The following is a 22,709-nucleotide window of genomic DNA, read 5'->3' as shown; positions in this document are numbered from 1 at the left end:
GTGAGGACTGGGCAGAGCCGGATAATAAGGAAATGCAATTTGACTTTGCCCTCTCCCATCCTGGCTGGTATAGCTATGCTGGCATGGAGGGTGTCGAGATGTGCTTTTAGAGTCTAAACTAAGACAAGCACCCTGTCTAGTCATGACTCTCTATGTTTGTCCATTCCGAGACAATACAAAACCCCTGGGCAGGTGCTCAGGTCAGGGTGCATGCTCAAGCCATGGTGATTTCAATGGGTCTCAACTAGCAGCTCACATTTTAAAAACGTTGCAAATAGTTTGCTGAACAAAGGCCCTCTTTGTGATCTCTACCACAAAGGAGAGAAAGCACACAAGTCAGAAGTGTGTCACCGAATCAGTATGCCAACAGTGGCTGCTTGTAGGGTTGAGAACTAGCCATATCCTGTCCTTACACGTGCATTTAAGTCGAATGTGTCCTATTAAGATTATTCATGGAAATACAGAAGAATAGGTAATGATTTAGACTCACACTTGGAAGAAAAATAAAAAAGAAACAACATGAAATATATATCTATACTTTCTCCTTTTCTTGAGAAATATTTTTCTATTTATTTAACAAAAGTAAATTTTGTTTAATATCTTTTTTCCATAGAAATATAGACTGAAAAGAATTCCTATATCTGCAACAGGACTATCTAAATATTATATATTAAAGATTTTTACCTATACAGACACCCTCTGAGCTTCAATAGCAAGATGGCATTACGTGGAAAACTGTAGGCCACTATTAAAAAGGAAAAATCCAGTAAAAATACACCTGACCTCTATGCCTGACTACAGAGACTAGACATTTTTATTTACCAAATCAGGCAGCTGAGGCTCATATTTCTTACCGGTATTAGTAAAATCAGCATTTGCAACAGTAGTTCATACTCTAGGGACACACTGAAGACTTTTAGCATAATCTGAATTGTCACCAAGCTGCAAACATCCATGGTGGATATAAGAGAATTCATTCTGCTTGTCTTGAGACTCCTCAGTTCACTTCATAAGTTGCTATCATACAACATCACATACAACCTAATGCAAAGCCAGCTGAAATCAATAGCAGTGTTTCTGCTTGATTTCAACAGTGGACTGGTCACGTACATAATGCTGTGTTTCAAAATGAATAACATATTTAAAAGACCTACAGAATAATTTTGTTGGGCTGATTTAATGGTCTATTGCCATGATATTAAAAAAAAAATTGATTAACACAAAACCAATTGCCATAGAAAATAGCAAGTGATAGACCTAAATGAATGCTTGATTTGAAAGCATAGTACACTTGTACCTTGGAAATATAATGGTAATTAATAGATTTTGGTAAGCTTTCTTTATTAATGCAAAATATACAAATGTGTGTTGTTGAAATTATGCATTAAGAGGCTGAAATGAATCACCTTTTTGTGCTATATTATTTCAATAAATATTAAAGCTACAGTAGATACATTTAACAATTTGTGGTTTTCTTGAGAGAGACCCAAAAAAGGGGTGAAGTATTCTAATTCTATTTAAAAAAAAAGGGGGGGAAAAAATCTCAGAATAAGCAAAATGTCTTTTTATCAGCATCTTTATATTTTACTGCCACAAGTATTTTTTGCTAAAAGGCTTTAATTTTTATTTTATTTTACTTTATTTTTTTTGCATCAATATTATTTTCAGTGCATGAGTAGATTGGTACTTAAGTACCACTTTTTGCTCTGCTAAAGATTAAATCATGAAGTCTTGTTTTAAGAAAAGGTTTAACAACAGTGCAAAAAAAAAAAAAGATATATATATATATATATATATATATATAAAATGCCTTGAAATTCCTTAATTTGAATGAAATCTCTTTTCTCAGCATGGATTTCTCATTGTCAAGTCCTCTTTAGTCTTTAGGTAGGACTGCTTATTCATTTAGGTAGGACTGCTCATTCATTTCATGGGTTGCCCTGTTTCTGGAGGGCATGCAGAATCAGATCCAAGATTTTAGAGGTTAATCCTCAGAGCTTCTCTGAAACTTAACTGTGACCTACAATTTTCTGTGTGCTACTGGCAAGTAGCTAAAGTGCAATAGTGCCAGGCTACCTTTCAGAATAATACAGAAAAGGTCTAACTGTGCAGATTCAGTTGCTGGCTAAGATAAAGCTATACTTTATAGTCAGTGATTTTGATTCTCTGGCCCAAATTTACCTTGGTAATTGGTAAAGAATGGTTTGGTGGACTGCAAAGTGAAAGGGTTGTAGGTTTAACTAAACAAATTAAGTTCTTGTCCTTCAGGGATAATTAAGATCATGAAACACACTGAAGGAAAGTTGAAAGGAATAAATGCAACATAGTATAAAGTGCCCTTTGGAGAGTCTAATAAATTTCCTTTTTTCGTTTTCTGGGGTAGCCAAATCTCCTTTCACATAGAGAAGAAAGACACACCCATCCACACATACCCTTTTGCCAAGAACAATTACAATTGGCAATTCTATGTTTTGTTCAGCTATGCAGTCCTTTCCCTCATAACTGTTATTATGCAATTAAGCCTCAGAAAAACGTGGTGAGGGAGGTAATGGTCACGTATTGGTCACAATGATTTTCAGTAAGAGGCAGCCACTCCCAGGGTGAAGCAATCTAGTACACCCAGTACTGTGTAACAATTTAGGACAAAGGAATAAGAATTCATTATTCAGCTGAACCTGCATGAGTAGAAAAAACAGGAGGAGACAGGATTTATCTAGAACATTGGTTCGAGTACCCTATTCATACACAAAGAGCTGTGGTATATTAACTGAGAAATACACCATAATTATGACTTAGTTTTGTGAGTCATTGAGGAATTAGCACCTGCAACAGCCTAGTGACTCTTCCACCATTGTGGAAGATTTGGTGTCCACATTAGTCTAGCCCTGACTCAAAACCAAAACCAGTGCCTTGTGCCTCAGCAGCATTTTTAAAGGTGTTGCCTGTTGGTTTTTAATTCAATTACTGATTGTCTGAAGCTTTGAAAATGTGAAGAGGTGGCATTATATAAAAAAGATTTTTCACCTATCAGAAACTTTCCAGTTTATTCCAGATGCCAAGAAAAAGGAGGCCATTGCAGCACCTAGAAAGGAATGTGTCTGAGTGCACCTTGGTGATGTTTCTTTTTAGCCTCAATTATGCTGCAAGAGATGGACCAGAAGGGGAGGATGTGCCTTGTGCAACTACCAGCAACCTTTGCAGTGTGGCTCCTCTGGGATCAGGATCTGCGGGTGGAGGACTATATCTATTTTAAGAATAGATCCAGAGTCCACAACATGGCTCCCATTGTAAACTTGCAAACAGCTGTGTAAAACACAAGGTAAGGGAATTACATCTCCCCCTCTCTCTCTCTTTTTTTTTTTTTTTTTTTTTTCTGGAAGTGTTTGCTACATGTACATTTTTTACTATGGAAAATGTTCTCAATTCACAGACTTTTGGTATTATCTACTTTTTTTTATTTTTTTTTTTTTATTTTTTTGTTCTAGAAAGCTCTTTACATGCTTAATAGGTTTTTCTCCCTCCTCTCCTCTCTTGTGTTCATGACTCAGATGTCACACAAGATTTAAATATCTTCTTGTTCGTTACTCTTCACTTCTAATGCAATCATCAGTCTCAACTCACAGCATATTAAACAAAACCCCTTCTCTCTCTCTTCCTGGAGACTGTATTTATATAAGCATATCTGCTTCACAAAACCTGCTAATAGCCCACAATCTCTCCTTCCCTGAAATTTATCTGCAAACTGTCCCAAAATGCAGGTTCCTTTTTGGTGACGGTCATGTTATGTGCCTAAAATGTCTGTTTGTTATGTTGACAAGCATTTTTTAGAATATCTCTGATACTAGGGATTATGCAGGGATTATGCAGGTATTACACAAGTAGGAAGTCTGCACCTACAGAAAAAGACTGTTTAAGAATGGGAAGCACAGCCTTTCCTTTTAACTCTGAGAGGTCTCAAACTATCTGGTCTTAAATCCATACAGTTATTTTACATCTTTTTTATTATTTTTTATTATTTTTTTTATATGTGGATGCATTGACAGATTTATTTTACTTCAAGGGTTTGAATGTCTTAGGTATGCAAAAGTCCCAAACTATTTTTAAAAAGTAATCTCTCCAAAACATGCTTGTATTCTGAAGGAGAGTAAAATGCTGTATAAACGCTAGGTTGCTGTCATGAAAACATGTTGGTGTCACTGTATTGATATGCCCTGTGTAATAAATGAGTGGGAAAGTTCTCTATAAGCTCTGAAGATGTCATGAAATGGATGTACCCCTATTTTTTCCTTGGTCTGTTTTCAGATCTCCTTTCCTGTCAGGCTTCCTGACTTCACCACTTCAGGGGAGAGGCAGGATTTCACAATTCTCACAATTATTCTGGGCTCTGGGACACTGTGCTAACCTGGACAGTCTGAATGGATTTCCAACTTTTCTTTTCGGGAGGCTGTGAATACTCCACTTAATTAAATATAGAATGTGATTTAAATATTTAAGCTTAAATATGTAAGCTTTAATATTTCAAAGAAATGGATTTGAAAATAACAGTCTAAATATGTATATCCGCTCTGTTAAAGCTTTCCCATCCATTAATGGGAGTCTAATCCAGCCTAATTTCTTCATAAAATTTAGCAATGCTTTGCATCTTAACCCGCTTAGACATAAATCTTGCCTGTTCTGAAACAGATCTCCTGATCTTTCATATCTATATTTTTTTCCTTTGCCTGCTTGGACTGTCACCATTTTAGGTGAGATGCATTTTTCAGACTGGCTGGGGCATCAATCAAATCTCCTGGTCCACCAGGACAGATATTAACGTTTTGAAAATCTCACGTTCTTCTAAGAGGCATGCCACTGACAAGCATTCTCTCCGTATTCTTTTTTCCCTGAATCTTATCTGTTGAACTCCCCTAATTTGAGACCAATAGACAAGTCAACATATTGTATTCATAAATTATTACAGAGAAGATCCACTTTCATCACAACAGCCATCTGACTTCCTACTGATCCAGCTTTCAGAACACAGTAATGAATTATATATTAGAGAGTCTTTATGTCTTCCCCACTAGATAGTGCTTTGGTATTGTGATAATCTATTTAGCCTGTATTTACATTCATTAATTTTATTTTTCCAGCGTTGATAGTGAGGCTCTTCAACAGTGCTAAAACAGTTCACCACCATAAACTTAGCACTATAGAGCACTCATGAAAATGCTCTCTTGGATCAGTAAGGCACCAAATTTTGTCCTTATTATCAACAAAGTGAATAGTCCTTACGATGGTACAGCCTGAATTGATTTTTTTCTGTTTTGCAAATTTAACATGCTTTGTGATCTTTCATAAGACTGAGTTCCATGTAATGTAAGAGTCATGGTCTATAATGGAGTGTAAAAATTTTACTTAGAAATACCAGTGGCATTCTCTTCTTTGAGTCAATAAAGACTCAAAGAGGTTTCCCAGCAACAGCAACACTGTAGAGGTGCTATCAGATGAAATATAAAATCACAGTCCTGAGCACTTACTATCATCAAGCATCCCCTAGCACTTAGCACAAAATTGAAGGTGTTAGTTTCATTTTCTGGCCAGATTCCCCTGTGATATTTAAATCCCACATGCAGCTTCATCTTTTCTTAGGGCTCCAGCTCCTGGTTTGTTGTGTGCTGTTACAAAACTGCTTATTTCCAGCCAGGACTAAGGAAAAGGGGAATTGTGTATGAGGCATTAATTCATTTGGGTGAGTAAACAAAAGACAGTTTTGAAGTTAAAATATTATTTACCTTGGACACAGAAAATTACTCTGCTAAGCACCTCAATTAATTCCTACACTTAATGCTAACTTTTCTTCAGGTACCTCCCTCTTTCTTCCTGCTTTATAGTACATAACGAAAGGATAAGTGATATAAATATTGGGATGACCATCAGTTTTGAAGGGAAGTTTTTCATTTGAGAGCATTTGTAGTTGAACTGACTAGCTGTGCATCTGCTGCCACATTTTCCTATGTCTTTCTCAGCTCTGCAGTCTGCTCTCTGGCACAATCTGTTTTCTGACACCAGAGAGCTTGGTTTAGACTGACAAGCCTCAGAAGACAAGTGAAAGTGAATTTTGAGCAAAGGCTTAAACTGAGTCTCAGCAGTGCTGTGAATGAGAGAGGACATTTTCCATCAAAACTTGCATTAATATTCCTGTCATATATATTGTATGTTATCTGTATTTTGGATGGTCTGACAGATATTATATAAGCTTTGCCTAAAAGTTATCTCACTTAGATCATATTTTAACACATACAGATTTTTCATATTTCTAGAAATAGAGTCATATGAACTTTTTAGGTCAAAGAACTATATCTCAGCACAGATTTGTCCAGTACTTTTCATGAATTGAAAACTATTCTGATAAGGTGTGGGTGTTTTGTTTTGATAGAAGTGCTAAAAAATAATGATTATACATTTTGCAAGTGCAAATACTTGTATGTGCAAATCTAAGCTTTTGCATTCTCTATTAAAAACATCTTCAAATTTTGCAGGCACATTTATGGATCTCTGAAAAAAATATTTTCAGCAGGAGAAGAATTCTATTACGGAGTTCTAAAATAGTTACTCACTAAAATAATTACTTTAAAATTTTTACACATTAAAAAATATAGTCAAATGATTTCAGAAACTGATGTATAAAGCTTTTAAGATCATTAATCAAATTAATTGATAGTGTGACAAAAAGTTAATATGTATAAAAGTTCATTGGATATAATCACTTAATTTATTAAAAAATATAGCAAAAATAATATGGGAACCAAAGAATCATGCATGTGCTGTGTATGTTAAAAACTTTCAAAAGGATTAAATAGAAGCCAATAAAAAAAAACGGAAAATTAGGAGAAATGGTTAGATTGAATAAATGGTTTTTGGAAACTTAGTTTTCTTAATATTGCTCCGAAACTGTATCTATAGAAAGAAGATAGGAAGTAATTGCTTTTTCTCTTTGGAAAAAAAGAAACAAAAACAAAAACAAAAACAAAAACAAAAACAATGAAAACATTTCATGCTTGCTCAAAATTTTCTTCAAAAATATTGAATAAAGTTGTTGTGATTCATTAAGAAAAAAAATATTTTGTAAAAATATGAAGTTAAAACATTTCCATATATTGAAAAAGAAATGTTGCAGGGGAAATTTTGTCCTGATCCTCTAGTTTTATCTTATTGATTCTGGACACTTTCTTTGTCCTTAGACAATATACATATCCCTGAGACACATATATTGCCCTCAGTGCTTGCTGGAAGCCAAAAACCAGACAGTATCATTGATTCCATAAACTTCCGGGTATCGTAAGGGACTGTGGAACATGGAAGTTACTTCCCTGACAGTTCTTCATAGAATGAAAATGAGAGATTTAGCTATCCTATACCTCACAGGTTTCATATTACTGCATTTTAAGGCAGAAGTCGTCTTTTAGCAGCACAGACAAAAATAAAGGTCAAGTCTCTGCTGCTTGAACAGAAACCCAATATAGAAAAAAGACGGTGGGAAAAGTGATAGTCACTTGCTGAGAGAGTGAGAGGAAGGCCCATATCATCAGATGGATACAATACAGTCATCCAAATTTGAGTTCATAGAGTACAATATATGACCTACACTTTACTGAATATCTGCTAACCTATGCTACTGTCTGCAGTATCACTGGAATCCTAAATCTACCTGTGTTTTAGGGTCCTACTTAATATTTTGCATAGACCTAATAACAATTTTATGGTTGCTCAGAGCAAATCTAATGGTCCCTGAAAACTTATTTAATGTGAGGAAGGGAAGCAGTTTGAAAACAATATTTACCCAAAAGACTAGAATGGCTCATTAGATACATTTGTATGTGGGCTTTTTTCACTTTACAGTGCATTATTGAAAATAAATGTAAAATTTAACAGCTCCCCTGAAACCACTTAATCCATCATGTACTTTCGCTGTACAGATCTGTGGTTTACTGTTGTGAAAGTACAAAAAAGCTCTGCAGTGCAAAATACAATTCTTATTAAGTACAGTTACTGTATCCAGCAAAACATTTCAATAAAAATAACTCAGGCTTGTGAGTTAGCCTCAGGAATGTGAGTTTTTCAAACTCTTGTAAAATTGCTACAATATATTTTACACCGTTTTCCAAATTTGATTTCTCTCAAATTATGCTAATGTTTGTGATATGACAGAAATGTGGATAAACAACAAATAAATATTCAGTATGGAAGCAGGAAATTTACAACTATTCTGCAAATTAAAACATTTTACATGTCTTAATAAAGAGATTCGTAAAGCAACATATTAATTGACAAACTGTGCTAAGCTTTTACTTAAAGGTACTTCTATGAGTCCACTCATAGAGTAATGTGTGAACCAGGCTCCAAAGCCAATGGACAGGTTATACTAAATATATACCCTGTCTTATGAGATAGTGAAGCAAAAATGAAAAATTATAATCTTCTGCATTAATTCTATTAATCTCTGAAAAGGGATTAATAAGAATCAACCAGGCGATAATTTTTGAAAGTAGATGTTCTGATAATTTTGCAGCCTGATTTTTCATATATGCAGAGAACCCATAAATCAAGTTTAGACACAGAAGTCATTCACTATTATTATTAACAATACAAAACAAAAACAAAAACAAACAAAAAAAGAAAGAAAAACCAACCACCAACCTCCTCCCCCCCTCGCCCCCCCCCCAAACAGAAGCAAAACTAACATAACAACAACAAAATCAAGAACAGGGCACATAGTGAGCTATTATTCCTTTGGCGTCTGTCAACAATTTAAATTTAAGGAAATGACAGTTGAAATATCATACTACTTATGATGAAACGTACTCATAGAGGACAATGAAAAAGTCAAAAAGATGTTGCTCATTGCTGAACACTTATGCTACATTTGATTGTGAAATTGTTAACTTTTTGGATATTAGGTGCAAAAAAGTGCAAAGAATATTTAGTCAACTGTTACAGTACCACATTACAAAAAGTATTTTCTAGGCCACAAAGGCCACTGCTGATGTAATTTATATTAAGATACATGTATACACAAAATAGTTTTTCTATATCAACATATATATTTATGTACGTATAAGAACCTTGCAAAATCACTGTGAGAATGATCCAGGCCACAAAATCTCATGAAGATGATGATAGGAGAAAAAAATAACAACAAAACAGAAAGGAGATCTTATTCTCCTATTTAAAATATTAGTCACCTGGAGCAAATGGAGGAATGAATTCTGCAAGGTTGCTCTGTAGTTATGGTGTTGAAAATACAATCTTAATCAGGGAGGACCAGTATTCAGCATTACCAACCGTCTCTGGGAAACCTGTCTAGAAACCATGAAAAGCAACCTGGAACAGACATTCAAAAACTTGGGTTGGAGCCTTTTTTTGTTATTATCATTAATATGTAAAGAATGCCTGAAAACTTTATTTGTTTATTAGTTTGTTTTGCTTTCTGTATGTGCACAAAATTGTTTTACATGACTCCTCTTTTTTTTTCTTTTTTTTCTTTTTTCTTTTTTTTTCTTTTTTTTTCTTTTTTTTTTTTTTTTTCCTTAGAAACACCTGGAATGTAAAGACCAGCCTTCCCAGCTTTCCCAGAGCAGTCAAGACACTTTGGAGTACAACTGACTGTCTTAGGGATTAGTTATGGGAGGAGCTGGATCTTTATTAATGTTTTCTGTGTCAACCAGGCCAAACTAACCAGCCCCAAATGGTTCTTTAGAAGTCTGTCTAAGACCCCCTTTCCATTCAAAGCTAGATTAATTCCCACATTTTTTTCCATTATTGTAAAATAATCCATTTTTCTCTTGTATGACTCCTCTGTAACATTTTGGAAAATACTATCTTCACATGTTTCTTTATATGTTATAAAGATACAAAAAGAGCCACCAACCCAATTTTTTCTAGTTGCAGTTCAGCTTTCAAAATCTCAGGCCCAATCATTCAGTCTTTTCTGTGCTCTTCATAGAAAAAAAAAAAGAAGGGAAGAAAAAATATCTGATTGAGATAATCTATAATAGGAAGAGTTAAATCCAGAAAATAATATGCACTTCTCTTCCATTTTTTAAATTATCTTACTTCAGGCAATATATATATATATATATATATACATATATATTTGTATTTGCTCTCACTCTGTATTCTAATGAATAAGTTTACTAGTTTATAAAATTGTTACATTTCTTTTTTTCTTTTTTTCCCATATATATTGACACAAAACATATTTCAAATTCATATTAGACATCTAATTTGAGGCATCCAGCCAGGGACCAGAAACTATCCCACATGAGCTATGTACTCAGTCAAAATAACTTCAAACAAAACTAACACTGTCATATTAAGTCAAGAATGAGAAAAATGTTTTGTGTAACTGAAAATTTTGTTCAAGTTTTTGAATACTAAAATTCATTAAATAAATTCTTCTATTTCAGAGCATTTTCTTATCTACGGTTTGGCCTGAATAAAGACTGAAAAAGGACTGCGTGATGCCCACAGCAAACAGGCTTTACTGAAGGGGCTAGATGCACCTCATAAGGAGACACCTACTACATCTTTGTGGAGCTATATCAACCTCCACATAGCTTCTTGTAGACACATTTACTGTCCACAGTGATACGTTCAGATGTGTAGTTCAGTACCATGCAGACATCTGAGCTAGCTCTTCATCAACCAGTGGGTAGCTGAAACAAAATAGCTGCCAAGCACAGCTGCTTGTCCGGGTGCACATGCCTAGTGGTTATGACAGACAGGTTAATGATTTCCTGTAGGTGCAGTGGGTATCCTAATTGCTAGAAAGTTATAACTGCATAGATACACTTGTGGGACCTCTTCCTTAAAGGCTGAACTGAAACCCAGTGAAGCCAGTAGGGTCCTACTCAGTAAACTTGGCTTCAGTGGGTTTTTGATCAGCCCTGTCTCCCTGAACAAGGAATGAACTAGTTTTCCATACAGTAAAAAGGTGACAATAGTTTTTTGTTGATATTATTTTCTTTTTCTCATGCGATATTCAGCTTGAAGTGTTTAGAATTCATACAGGATTTAGTGCAACTTAGAGATTTAATACAATAGCCATATATGACTATTTGCTTATCCTCAAAAGAATTAAGCATTATGATATGCAGTGGTTTTGAATTGCTTAAGGGATTGTTTTTTTCTGATTTCTTTGTCTATGCAAAGATACAGGTCATATAAAAACAATACTTGAATATGACACTGGATATATGCCAGAGAGAAAACAGGTGAATGAATTTTTATGAAGAAAGATTATATTCAGCTCAAGTCAATTTCATTCATAAGATAAGAAATTATTATAAACTGTAATATGACAGAATAGGAAAAATGTGTTTTAATACAAAAATATGGATGCAGTTTGTCTGCAGAAGCCAAACCTTCTGTACATGTAGATGTGAGCTACATAGGAGCATTGGACATTGAACATGATGAATCCACTCTTGTTCCCTAGGGTGTAAGCGGTGGTTTTGGTGATGAACAAGATCCCTGGCTATCAAAACTGGTTGCTCGGCCAGGTAACTGCAAGAAAAATGTTAATTTTACAGATGTCAGTAGTATGGCCATGACTCACACTAATTTCAGAAGATGAGAGAATCCCTCAAAGAAGAACCTGAGTCACAACCAGACCCTTTCTGGATCAAACTCTTAATCAGAACTGATAATGGAAAGAAAATTCCTAAAGTGACCTCATAAAAATCTCTGACTCTTTCCACAGGAGTGGGTTTCACCACCCAGGGGTGATACCTCCTTCTTCAAACCTAAGTAATTCAGAGAAAGCAAGGAAGCTATCAAAAGAGGCTTCAGTTTTGCACTGATCTTTTTCAGATGTTCTACTGAGGCCTTGTTGTTGGTTGTTTTTGTTTGTTTGTTTGTTTGCTTCTATCTGTTACTGGAGATGCTGTGCAGCCATGTGCTACATGATCGAGAAGCCAAATGGACCATGTTGCTTTGGACAGCAGCTCATTTTTCTACAGAGATTGATTTAGGGGAGGGCTAGAAAGTGTGTCCTCTGTGTCCGAAAGTAGGGTCCACTCTTTCTTAAGACCTCAGTATGAACCTTTTCAAACCCAAACCTGATGAGCATTTTGTATACAGAAAATCCATAAGATGTGGCCACAGCAGGCTGAAGAGGTAGTCTAAGCCCAGGGATTTGTAGGTATTATCACCCCTGCATGTGAATAAGCTTCCAATAAGTGTCTGCTTGAGTAACTCTGGAGGTAGCTGCTGGTATGTTCCTCAACTTAGCACAATTAGAAGGCCAGTTTCAGGTTAATGTTTTAGCAACATAACTGTTAATCCTAAATATTTTTGAATAGGAAATGATTGCTTTTGAAATGGTTGCAAATGATCTCTTATAAGTGGATGTAAGCTCCTTAATTTCTGGTATTTTAAATGTTTTAATATTACAATGCTGTATCATGCCATTTTTTTTGAAATGGAAAATTTAAATAAAGAGTAAACCCATGAAACTAGATTTAGACTGAGGTAATGATATTATAGCTGCTTGATAGATGGACAGTGACTCCCATGCTGCACTGAATTTAATGATTCTCAGAAGCACATAAATGTTAGAGAGAAAATAACACAAAATATTCAAAATACTGAGGAGAGAATTGTGTTAATTCTTACCTCTACCAGTGGATGCCAGTGAGTTATTGGTTTACGTGGGTAAGCCAACATTTCATTCCAATGATCTCTTCCAAGCCCTTCAGCATCAATTCCTGTCCGACATACCCCAATGACCTCATTGTGCCCTACTCTAGGAAACGTAAAGAGAGATTTTTTTTTTTTTTAATAAAAATAGTTTTAATAAAATCTGATGTATAATTCAATTTACTAGTTTAATGCAGCACAGAATCCATGCCCAAGGTTCTTCCATTATTTATTACAGATATTAGTTTTAGTGGTAATATAGTAATATGAAGTTCTCTAATGGCAGCATCAAAAACCTCCAGCCACTACCAGTGCTTGTAGAAGCTATAAAAATAGCAGTGAAGACTTAACCTTTGCCATAAAAAGATTACAGCCCAAATGACACAAAGACAGAAAAGGACCATGTTACACCAAATGATCTAGAAGGAAAGCATGTTTAAATTTTGTTGCTGAGGAAGGTGAAATAATAAATTTCTTGCTCCAGGGAATAAATTTCCTGTTCCAAATGCTTCAGACATAATTTCACACTACATTTCCTAATTCTAACTGATGTGGTAATTGGAACTTCAGCCAAAAATGCGAAAGACAAGGGGTGTAACCATAACAGGCTATACCTTAATATTTCTACATGCCTGTTGAGGGAATCCAGAAGGTCATTTTCTGCACCTGGCTTACAGATGCCTTAGAATAACGTTTCCTACTTTTCTCTTACTGAATGCTTTGAAAGGAACAGCTGATGAGCATTGAAGGTGTACAAGTTGCTGTGCTATCCTCCCCCTAATAGCACTGCAGCACCCCTTTCATATTTGAATGGGAATGCCTTCCTGACTGAAGTTAGAAAAAAATGAAACCTGATGCTGAGAAAAAATAATGAGGTTTGTGTTACTAAACTGGACTTTCACTGTTATTTGCCCTGCAATCTCAAGAACTCATTACTAATAGCCCTTGAACAATGCAGACTTGGCTCAGACATGATATTGTCAATCATTATCTAATTTAACCTTCAGTCTTAGTGCTACTCTAAGCAGCAGTCTCTTCAGTTCTCAGTGAGGTTACAGATTTGTTGAGGCTTGGAAACATTATCAGTGAGGGCTGAACCCAAAGGTTACAAAGCTTCTTTATTGCATCAACCAAAGAATTACATATGACTTATTATGACTTAATTCAATGAGACAATTAAGCCCCTAATTCTTCCATTGTCTTTTAAACTAGAAGACACTTGACAAACTTTTTGCATAGTCCAGCCACCAGATGGGGACAGAAATGCCAATGTTAGTGGCAGGTAAGGAGATTGAGATGTTTCTTCCTCATCACAGTTATTTATGACAGAAATAAAATGAACTGAGCTTTAAAAGTTGAGGAAGCTTTAAACTGCTTCAGGAAAAGGTCTGAAGGCTTTCTCTTTTGTGATACTGAACCTATTTGAATGTTCAGGGAGGTAGAAATCGGTTGCTTGCAATGATCGGATAATGTCTCACTGAAGATTAATGTTCAGAGAGCAAACTGTGCTTACCGATCATAATCCATCACTGCAATGGAGAGGCTGACCTGGTCCACATTCTCTGGAGGGATATCAAAGATGATGGCCTCGTTATAAACTGGATTGAGTGTGTTCTTCTTCGTGGTTGTTTTCCGCTTTTTCAGTCTTCGACCCTCACACATTAGTGACACTTTGACATACGGATCTGAGTAGCAAATAATCAGTTGTGTGCACTTGGACTCAAAGTCATTCAAATATGTATCATAAAAGCAGTGTTTTTGTAGGTATGTCATATTGATAAGACACAAAATGACAAAAATTTTATGACCTTGGGAAACTGTGTTTTCAATGTGCTGTCAATGCAATGGAAAGGTATAGGCTTCTGAATAAATGTACTAAATGTCATACCACAGATAGCAAGTAGATCTGTACAGAAACTATACCCACTCTCTTACTGCTTCCTTTCACAACCATGTTAAACATACACATACAAAAAAGGAGTTGCTATTCGTCCACTTTCTGAATAGACTCTACCTCGTTATTTAAAAAAGAAGTAGATTCACCTGATGAGCCAGTTATATCCATTGCTTTGAGATTTCTACATTTGATGACTGTTAATGTCATTCTCCCAGCAGTAGGCAAATAACAAAGGGAAAACATGATCTCACCCAAATCTATGCTTTCCTGAAAAAGAAAAGCAATAATTATCTGACTATAAGGCCAAAAATTAATGCAAAATTCAGATCATGCAAAATTTTAGAAATACTTTTACATTCACAGAGACTTCTTTTTGCAGCTTCAGGTGCATTCAAAGAGATTATAAACAAGAATATTCAGAAATTACTTCTACAAAATATGGAAAGAGTAAGAATAGGATAACATTTTAGTGACAGGATCTGGAATTGCTAAACTGAGAATTTAAATCAAAAACACGGTCAAAAAATTTTTGATGTCTGATACATTTGTGTTGAACTCATGTTGGAAAAGGTGATGAATGTAGAATGTCAAGTTCTGCCCTTGAAAAGACTCAGATTCCATCATCCCCAGTAGAAAGAAATCAAGTGGGATATTTAAATGACACACATTTCCTTGCAGTTTGGCCACTGAAATGTAGGAGTTTTATTTGTGCACATATGTATGCACATGAAAAGTTCATCCCCAGAGCTTTGAAAAAATGAAAGCACTTGTAAACGTTGCCAACCTTCTTGCTTTTATTGTGTTTTGGGGGTTCTGTACCAGAAGAAAAGCAAAGCAAAAGAGTAACACCTCTAACTTTCCTGTCTCAGGGATAACTTCTAGGAGGATGGTATACTAGAAAAGATGGATAAGGTACATATGGATCTTAATAATACTCACAGAAAGATAATTTCTTTGTTGAGACCGTGTGCTGCAAATTCAAACAAAATGATGTTGCTATACAGTTCAGATGCTACAACATTTGAGGAATGTGATCTAAAGAAGAGAGGTTCCATCATTTCTTGTTTTTTTCTCTCATGAGGAGAACATGTGATTTCTCTAATATCACACAAGATTAGTTGTTGAAATATTAGTTATGTTCCAAATTGTTTCTGTTCTTTTAAGATTTTAAATACTTCTCCCCCACTCCAAAAGTCCAACACACAAACAAACAACAACAACAATTAACAACAACAAAAACATATTAAGAACAATTTAGAATTTTTAGATGAAAGTTTTTAAGGAGCTTGTAAGGCAGTCAGCTTAGTAAGGCAGCAATTCTCAAGCTTGGTCATATGATCATAAAAGACTATTTTTGACATTACTAGAAAGCCTATTTTTAATATCCCAGCTTCAATATGTTATCTGTCAAACCTGCAGCTACTCTGAGTGTGAATTTGAGAACTACTGGATTTATGGTACAGCTGTTCTAGCATCAGAACACAAGTGTGATATATTTTCAAATGATACATGCTAAAATAATCATTGTTGTGTATATGACAAATATGTTGCTAATAGTTATGAGACAGAGTGGGACTTCACATATTTCAGCTCCTTATTGGAATAGTTTTATTATCTTATTTTTTGTTAATGCTTTATCTAAATTGAAGTAGGTACTTCATATCTTTCTTGATGGACTTAACCACGTGCCTCTCCTTCTTTTATTTTTATTTTATTTTATTTTATTTTATTTTATTTTATTTTATTTTATTTTATTTTATTTTATTTTTATTTTATTTTATTTTCCTGCCTTGCAGACTCTAGCTCAAAGAATGTAGTTTTAGAATATCTTTAAATTCTCTGCTGCACTGTTAATAAAATATTGCCTTTTGGCTGGTTGGTTCGCATGTTCAGTCATTTTACTGGGTTTCTGTTCTGAGAATTAATAGATTGATATGTATATTAACATGCTACGAGGGGAAATTTCATACATGTAAAGATTTCTCAGAATTTCAAAATTATTTAGCTCATTCAGTCTACGTTGGATAAACAGCCATTTGACATCCCGTTTGCCCAACCCCTTACTTTGCCACACACAATGAAGAATTTGTGCCACAGAATACACACATAGAAAGTGAAGAAATTTACTTTCCTATTTCAGAAAATATAAATAGAGCTTGAACAAATGAAGTGTAATTCTTTTCAATCATTTATTGAAGTGATAGATGTCCTCTATTATACTTTGCAGTTTTGTCACATCTGAAATCTGTTTTAAACACAGCTTCTGTTACTAACATTGTTTTCTGAATTCAGTCTGATCATTGATCCTCATATGTGTGTATGAAATATATTTCACTCTTTTGTTAGAAAAGTAAACACAGTTCCCCCACATCTAGCACTTCAAAGTGTGAATTCTGTGTTGAGAGAGGTGATGAAGATGGATTATATCATAGAGCATAGTGGGCAGAACATGAAAAAGACTAAGAGGGCACAAATTCTTCTTTCAGAGAGATGATTTGTGTAAGTGAATAGAGAAAAAGTCTTCCCCCTCCAAGAGGTGTGTATGAATTTGAGTCTTCTATTATCTCTTTCTGGAGAGAAATTATATGCACTCAGAAGTTTGGGTGAGCTGAAATTATAAACAAGAACACAGACAGCGCTATTTAACATGACTTAAATGCTTTTAAAAAAACATTGCTCAAAATACTTTCAAAACTCTTCATGATTGTTACCTCACCTTAGTTTTCTGCAAACCTGTGGGAACCTCAGTGCTTAACAAAATGGCAACAATTTGAGGCTTATGCTTGGTCCTTTTTCTTTCCTTTCTAATCCCCATGCTTGAAATTATATTGAAAATGAGCTTGGAAAATCCCTTGCAATCAAACCCAGTGTTTTTGACCATGAAATGAATAAGCAAGATGCCTTAATGCAAAAATAATGATTAGACAATGAACGAGGGGGATGTTTTCACTCCACACAGCAGGCTGTCCACTGAAATTACCAGGGCTCTGTAGTCTGTGCTCTGGTACTCCTCAGTTTGAAGTAAAAAGTTATGGATTTAGAATTGGAAAAATTGTCTTTACCATTCCAATGTTTATGCAGGAATCTTCTGACACCTATGACCTATGCCTAGAGAAAAAGTGGCTCATGTTGCCCTGAAATGCCTGATTTTCACATTGTGGAACAACTCATATTGCTCTATGCAATAGATAAATTCTTCAGTAGAATAGAATACACATTACTTCAGATAAACATAGTCTATGTCAAAGATATTTATGAGCATCTCATTGTACGATCAAAGGGCTAGAAATAAAATGTGTAGTTACCCTGCACAAGGCAGTAGACACCATGTAACTCACCTCCTTTTGAAGTTCTTTTGAAGAATTGAGGACAAAATTATTCACATATAAATAAATACTATCAGAGGCTGGGTATCACATAAAAAGGCTGGGTCATCACCAGTTCTGTTTTCTGTTTTTCTTAACTTGTATGTTAGAGGTTCATAAATTTGGAGACGAAAACACAGGTGCAGACTTGGATAATGAACAAAGTAAAACTCTACATTTAAACTTTTCATGAAAGTCTGTCTACTGCCCCGATTATGATGAGTAACATTTTTAAACACCCTGGGTGCTTAAGTATTATTGATTTTAATTGAGATTTAAAAATAGGATTTAAATTACTTCAGAATCCCAGCGCTTTAGAAAATTCATATTTCTCTCACTTTATAATACACTTGATAAATAAGTTCACACAACCCATCTGACAGGAACCCTTCAGTACAAGCAAATCTATAGAAGCCAAAGCATGGACCACATCAATAACTATGTCTGCGCTGCATTCCACTTCAAACAAAACACAATTCAGAAAACATGAACCTGAAACCAGAGGCTGCCTCTCACACACTTTTTAAACTATCCTTCATATTATCTTGCATGTACTATATATTCACATATAACTTTTGTTAGAGTAGTTGTGCATTACTTAGGTAACTCTCATGAAATTTTCTTCCTTTCCTTCGCCTATTTTGAGTTTTTTTTTCTTCTTAAATTAATCTTAGATTTCAATTAACAGCCAACTTTACAGATGTTTGTAATGATCAAAAAAAAAACAAACAAAAAACTAGCATAGCTCTAGCATAGCTGCACTAAGACAAAAATAAGCATTTGTTTGTAATGCCTATCTCTTCTTCATTTATTTCCCTTCTGTGTACACAAGCCGTCATACAGAACTAAGGAACTGGAACAGTGGTAAATGCTATACCAGCTTCAGTTATTTTTATGGTTCCCAATCTACTTCACCGTCCAATCCATTTTCTGGTACAGCAATACTAGAACAAAATAAAACAGAGAAAACACAGACTTCAAATGTGTTAATCAGCTACTGAGATGAATTTGATTTTTTTTTTAAGCTATACAACACAGATTCTTTGAATAGTGTAATTCTTATCCCACACAAGAAACCAAACCAAAAACTAATCAGTTGCCAAGGATCTGTATGCATTCATTGCTCCATGGGGTTTTGGGATATCAGTCCAGGGGTTGGCAAAATAAAACAAAAAATAATTATTCTATTATTTTATCAGACTCACTGGAGAGCAGTGGTCGCACCTTCACACTTAACCCTGTAGAGGCAGTAGCAGCATTTCTACGGAAATGCTCCATGTTCACAATATGGATAAACAGTGGAGGGGTGTAAGAGTTTTGAAGCCCTTCAATGGGAACATCAATTAGTTTGATCAAATTTTTAGAACTGTTGTTGCTGGAGAGTTTTCCTGTTTCTCACTCTGATTAATGTTTCCAGTTACCATTGAATTCAATCAGAGAGAACTTTCAGCTAAGAATATCTGCAAATTCAGTGAGGAAGTTAGTAAGACAACCTTTCACATTCAAGGAAGTTCCTTCTCATATATATCCACCCATAATCCTGAATTGAATGGGAAAAATTATTTACTGATTAAGTTGACAGTGAGAGAACTTGTGCAGTGTTCCTCCAAGATCTTTGCTGGTTTCATGTGCTAGCAGGAGAGAAAAGATGACAGAGAGCTGATACATGAAATACAGTGTCATTTTTGCATCAAATTTTGATGGAAAATGTACTCTAGCCATTTGTTTAACTGATGTTTGTTTCATGCCTTTCCCTTTTTCAAGTTCTGAAATTCAAACAAAATCTTAAAACAACAACTCAGTGATCTATGTAAATGTTACTGGAAATCAAAATATTATATACTTTCATTGGTACTAGAGTGTCATTAATTTATGTTGTTAAAATATGAATTATTTGCATAATTAATACTGCACTAGAAATCTAATTTCCTAAAAACCATCCTGGGTAGTTTCATTTTCATTCTGATTATCACAATCTATGGTAATAAATTAATTCTTAATCTCAATTTTATTATCTAGAACTACTTTCCTAATAATTGTAATTTAAATGATGTTTTAATGATTACGTGAGAAAGTAAAATAGTGAAAATACTTACAGTGACATGAATTTATTTTGCACTTATTTCCTAAGTAAATGATTTGCACATTTTCTCTTTTAATTTTCTTACTGTATATTGAATGAGCAATTGTACTAACAATCATTTACTAGATGTGAAAGAAGTCATTCAGGCATTTGCATTTCTAGACTTTTAGCTGTTCAGTCACACTGAGGACTGTCTTTCTGTTTAGTATGCAATTAAAAAAAAAAAAAAGACCTTGGATTTTTTGAATACTGCAGAAAGATAATTTCCCAAAATGAAATTTATTATTTCCAATAAAAGCTATCTTTGCATGATCTCAATCTTCAAGAATCAGGGATGAAATAAAAGATAAAGCTAAATGTTGGGGGTTGAATGAAAAAAAAAGAAAAGAGAAGCTTGTCCCCTCAGAGAGTCAGCTAAGCTTAATGTATTAAGACATTTCTGCTTTTGAGGTGTAGATCAAGAATTAGAAGAATGACAGAAAAGAGGAGTACAGAGCTCTAACAATCTGTTTTCTTGTCTGTGCATTTTGACTTTGATGGTATTTATGTTATCACATTGTCAAAAGTTACCTGAAGCTCAATAGGACAGAGAATTCTCCCATCTCTCAAGGGGATTTCACTTTGAAAATCTTGTCCCCACAGCTAATATTTATCTCCCTCTCCTGTTAGTCTTTGCATATCAAATTCAACTCTTCTTCTTCTTCCCAGCACCACTTATTGATTGAGCTGTTCTCCTGGGAAATAAATCAATCAGATTTGTGTTTGTTCTTGCCTCTGTGGAAGATGGTCTGGAGACACTGGGGCCTGTTGCTTCATAATGACTGTGTCTACGGCTTCTGGAGGCCTAAATCTTGTTTTAGCCTGATATCCTGATTTCTCTGGGTAAGCGCAGCTGCTGACTGTGGTCCTGATTGCAGAGAGAGGACTCCCTGAGACAGCAGGCTGGGTCCAGCAGGCTGAATGCTCTCAACAGGAGATCAGGAAACCTCCTGAGTGCTTCTTTTGTCATCCCCTCTGTACATAGCCATCTGCCTTGTGTAGTATGGGGGTAGTTTCATTTTGCCAGACAGCAAGGAAACCCATTCCTGCTTCAGATCAGCTGGGGACAGAGATACTTATGCGACCTAACTGTGGCATCTATTGGCATGTGAATGAAACAGTAACTAAGTGGCTTCAAATACAGAGATGCACTTCTGAAGCAGCAATGCATTGATTGCAAAGAGAATATTCGCAGCGAGAAACTCAGAGAGTGCTTAGGGTATAGCAGATCATCAAGCTGAACACTTTAGCATAGCTACCATGTACCACCTAGACACAGAAATATTAATTTTCCTTGAGGAAATTGTATTTTTCATTCATCTAATATTTCCTACTTTTAAGGTAGACTGAAAGTAGCAGTTTGCCTCCAGCAAAACAGAATATTCAAATAATTTGTTGTTTCAAACTAATAATAATAATTCAATATTCATTCAACTCAATTTGTTCAATAATTCAATCATTCAATAATAATCAAAGCCTTCCCTGCTTTCAGTAACTGGAAAGAAACTTGCCCTTTCTCTATTGTCTTTTCTTGTTATCACCCAGACCTAAGGAAGTCCCAAACCTAAATGAAAAACCTAAACACTTTTCATGTAAAGCCTGACCCAGAATATTGTCTCATCTACTCAGCAGCAGGTGATCACATGGATCCTTTATATCATCATCATTGATTGGAAATGACAAGTGCCATCTATTCTTGGCTATTAGGGGGCTGTTCCCATTATAGAGATGATAAATGTACTTACAAGCCTTTACTTTTTCACGTTTAACATTGTTTCATAGCTTTTATGGATATTTCCAGAGACAACAGTGGTGTAAACCCAGTTTGATGAGGATGGTTAATTGTAGGACACAGTCACTTACATTCCCAGTGATAAAACATTTCCTAATAGTGCTGCTCTTTGAATGCCAAGAAATCTGATAATCCTTATAATGTGACCTTAAATTTTGACTACATAAAAAAATCTATGTATGTCAGCTCTGTACCACTATTGCATTACTCAGAGTATGGTCCAGTGTATTATTTTTATCCACTTATGAAATAGCATAACTATGAGGAAAACTAATCAAAGACAATGGTTGCAATTGCTCTAGATGGACTGCAGAGGTAGGCTTAATTTTTGTTTGATTTTGTTTGAATCAAAAGAATCTCTCAATCTCTCTTCATAACAGAAGTCAATGTCAAATAGGATTACCTGTGTGATGTCCTACACTGACGAGTGTTGGAGATAGATCTACTGAGGCAAATGTCTAGTTTTTTTGGTTTTGTTTTTAAGTTACCTAAGCATTTCTGTCTTTTCCAGCAACGTTATTCACTTATATTCCAAGTGCTTTAGAAATTGCAGTCATTCATCATGTGCATCATACGAAGTCTGTATCCTTACATAACCTTTTACAACCTTTAACATCCCACTTCATGAATGGGAAAACTGAAGCACTGTAATGTTTGGTGCTGGAAATGAAGTAGTAATCAAGTTCCATCCATCTACATGAGATAATTCAAGAGGCTACAAATATGTGACATCTCCATGACTAACATCCCCAGGAGATGACCATTATCCTGGAAGTGGCTTTCATTTAAATGTTAAGTCCTATTAATTTTTTAATCCAATTGCATAGTGTCGTATAATTGGTTACACTAATG

The 22,709-nt window shown here is 35.0% G+C and overlaps 1 protein-coding gene across 1 annotated transcript in view; it reads right to left on the bottom strand.

Annotated features, from left to right (window-relative positions):
- Positions 1 to 3,448: 3,448 nt before the first annotated feature.
- The window catches only part of SYT10 (synaptotagmin 10), a 42,106-nt gene continuing 22,845 nt past the window's right edge, over positions 3,449 to 22,709 (bottom strand). Inside the window, exons 4-7 of the mRNA XM_040561452.1 lie at positions 14,725 to 14,845; positions 14,195 to 14,366; positions 12,658 to 12,787; positions 3,449 to 11,547 (exon numbers count right to left, since the gene is read on the bottom strand). Of these exons, the coding sequence (XP_040417386.1) occupies positions 11,476 to 11,547; positions 12,658 to 12,787; positions 14,195 to 14,366; positions 14,725 to 14,845 (495 nt within the window). The 3' untranslated portion in view covers positions 3,449 to 11,475. The remainder of the gene's footprint in view (positions 11,548 to 12,657; positions 12,788 to 14,194; positions 14,367 to 14,724; positions 14,846 to 22,709) is intronic.

Source organism: Cygnus olor, chromosome 1, assembly GCF_009769625.2.
Source record: "Cygnus olor isolate bCygOlo1 chromosome 1, bCygOlo1.pri.v2, whole genome shotgun sequence".
Taxonomy (NCBI): domain Eukaryota; kingdom Metazoa; phylum Chordata; class Aves; order Anseriformes; family Anatidae; genus Cygnus; species Cygnus olor.
The sequence above is the reverse complement of the archived record's forward strand: the minus strand, read 5'-3'. Positions and strand labels throughout refer to the sequence as shown.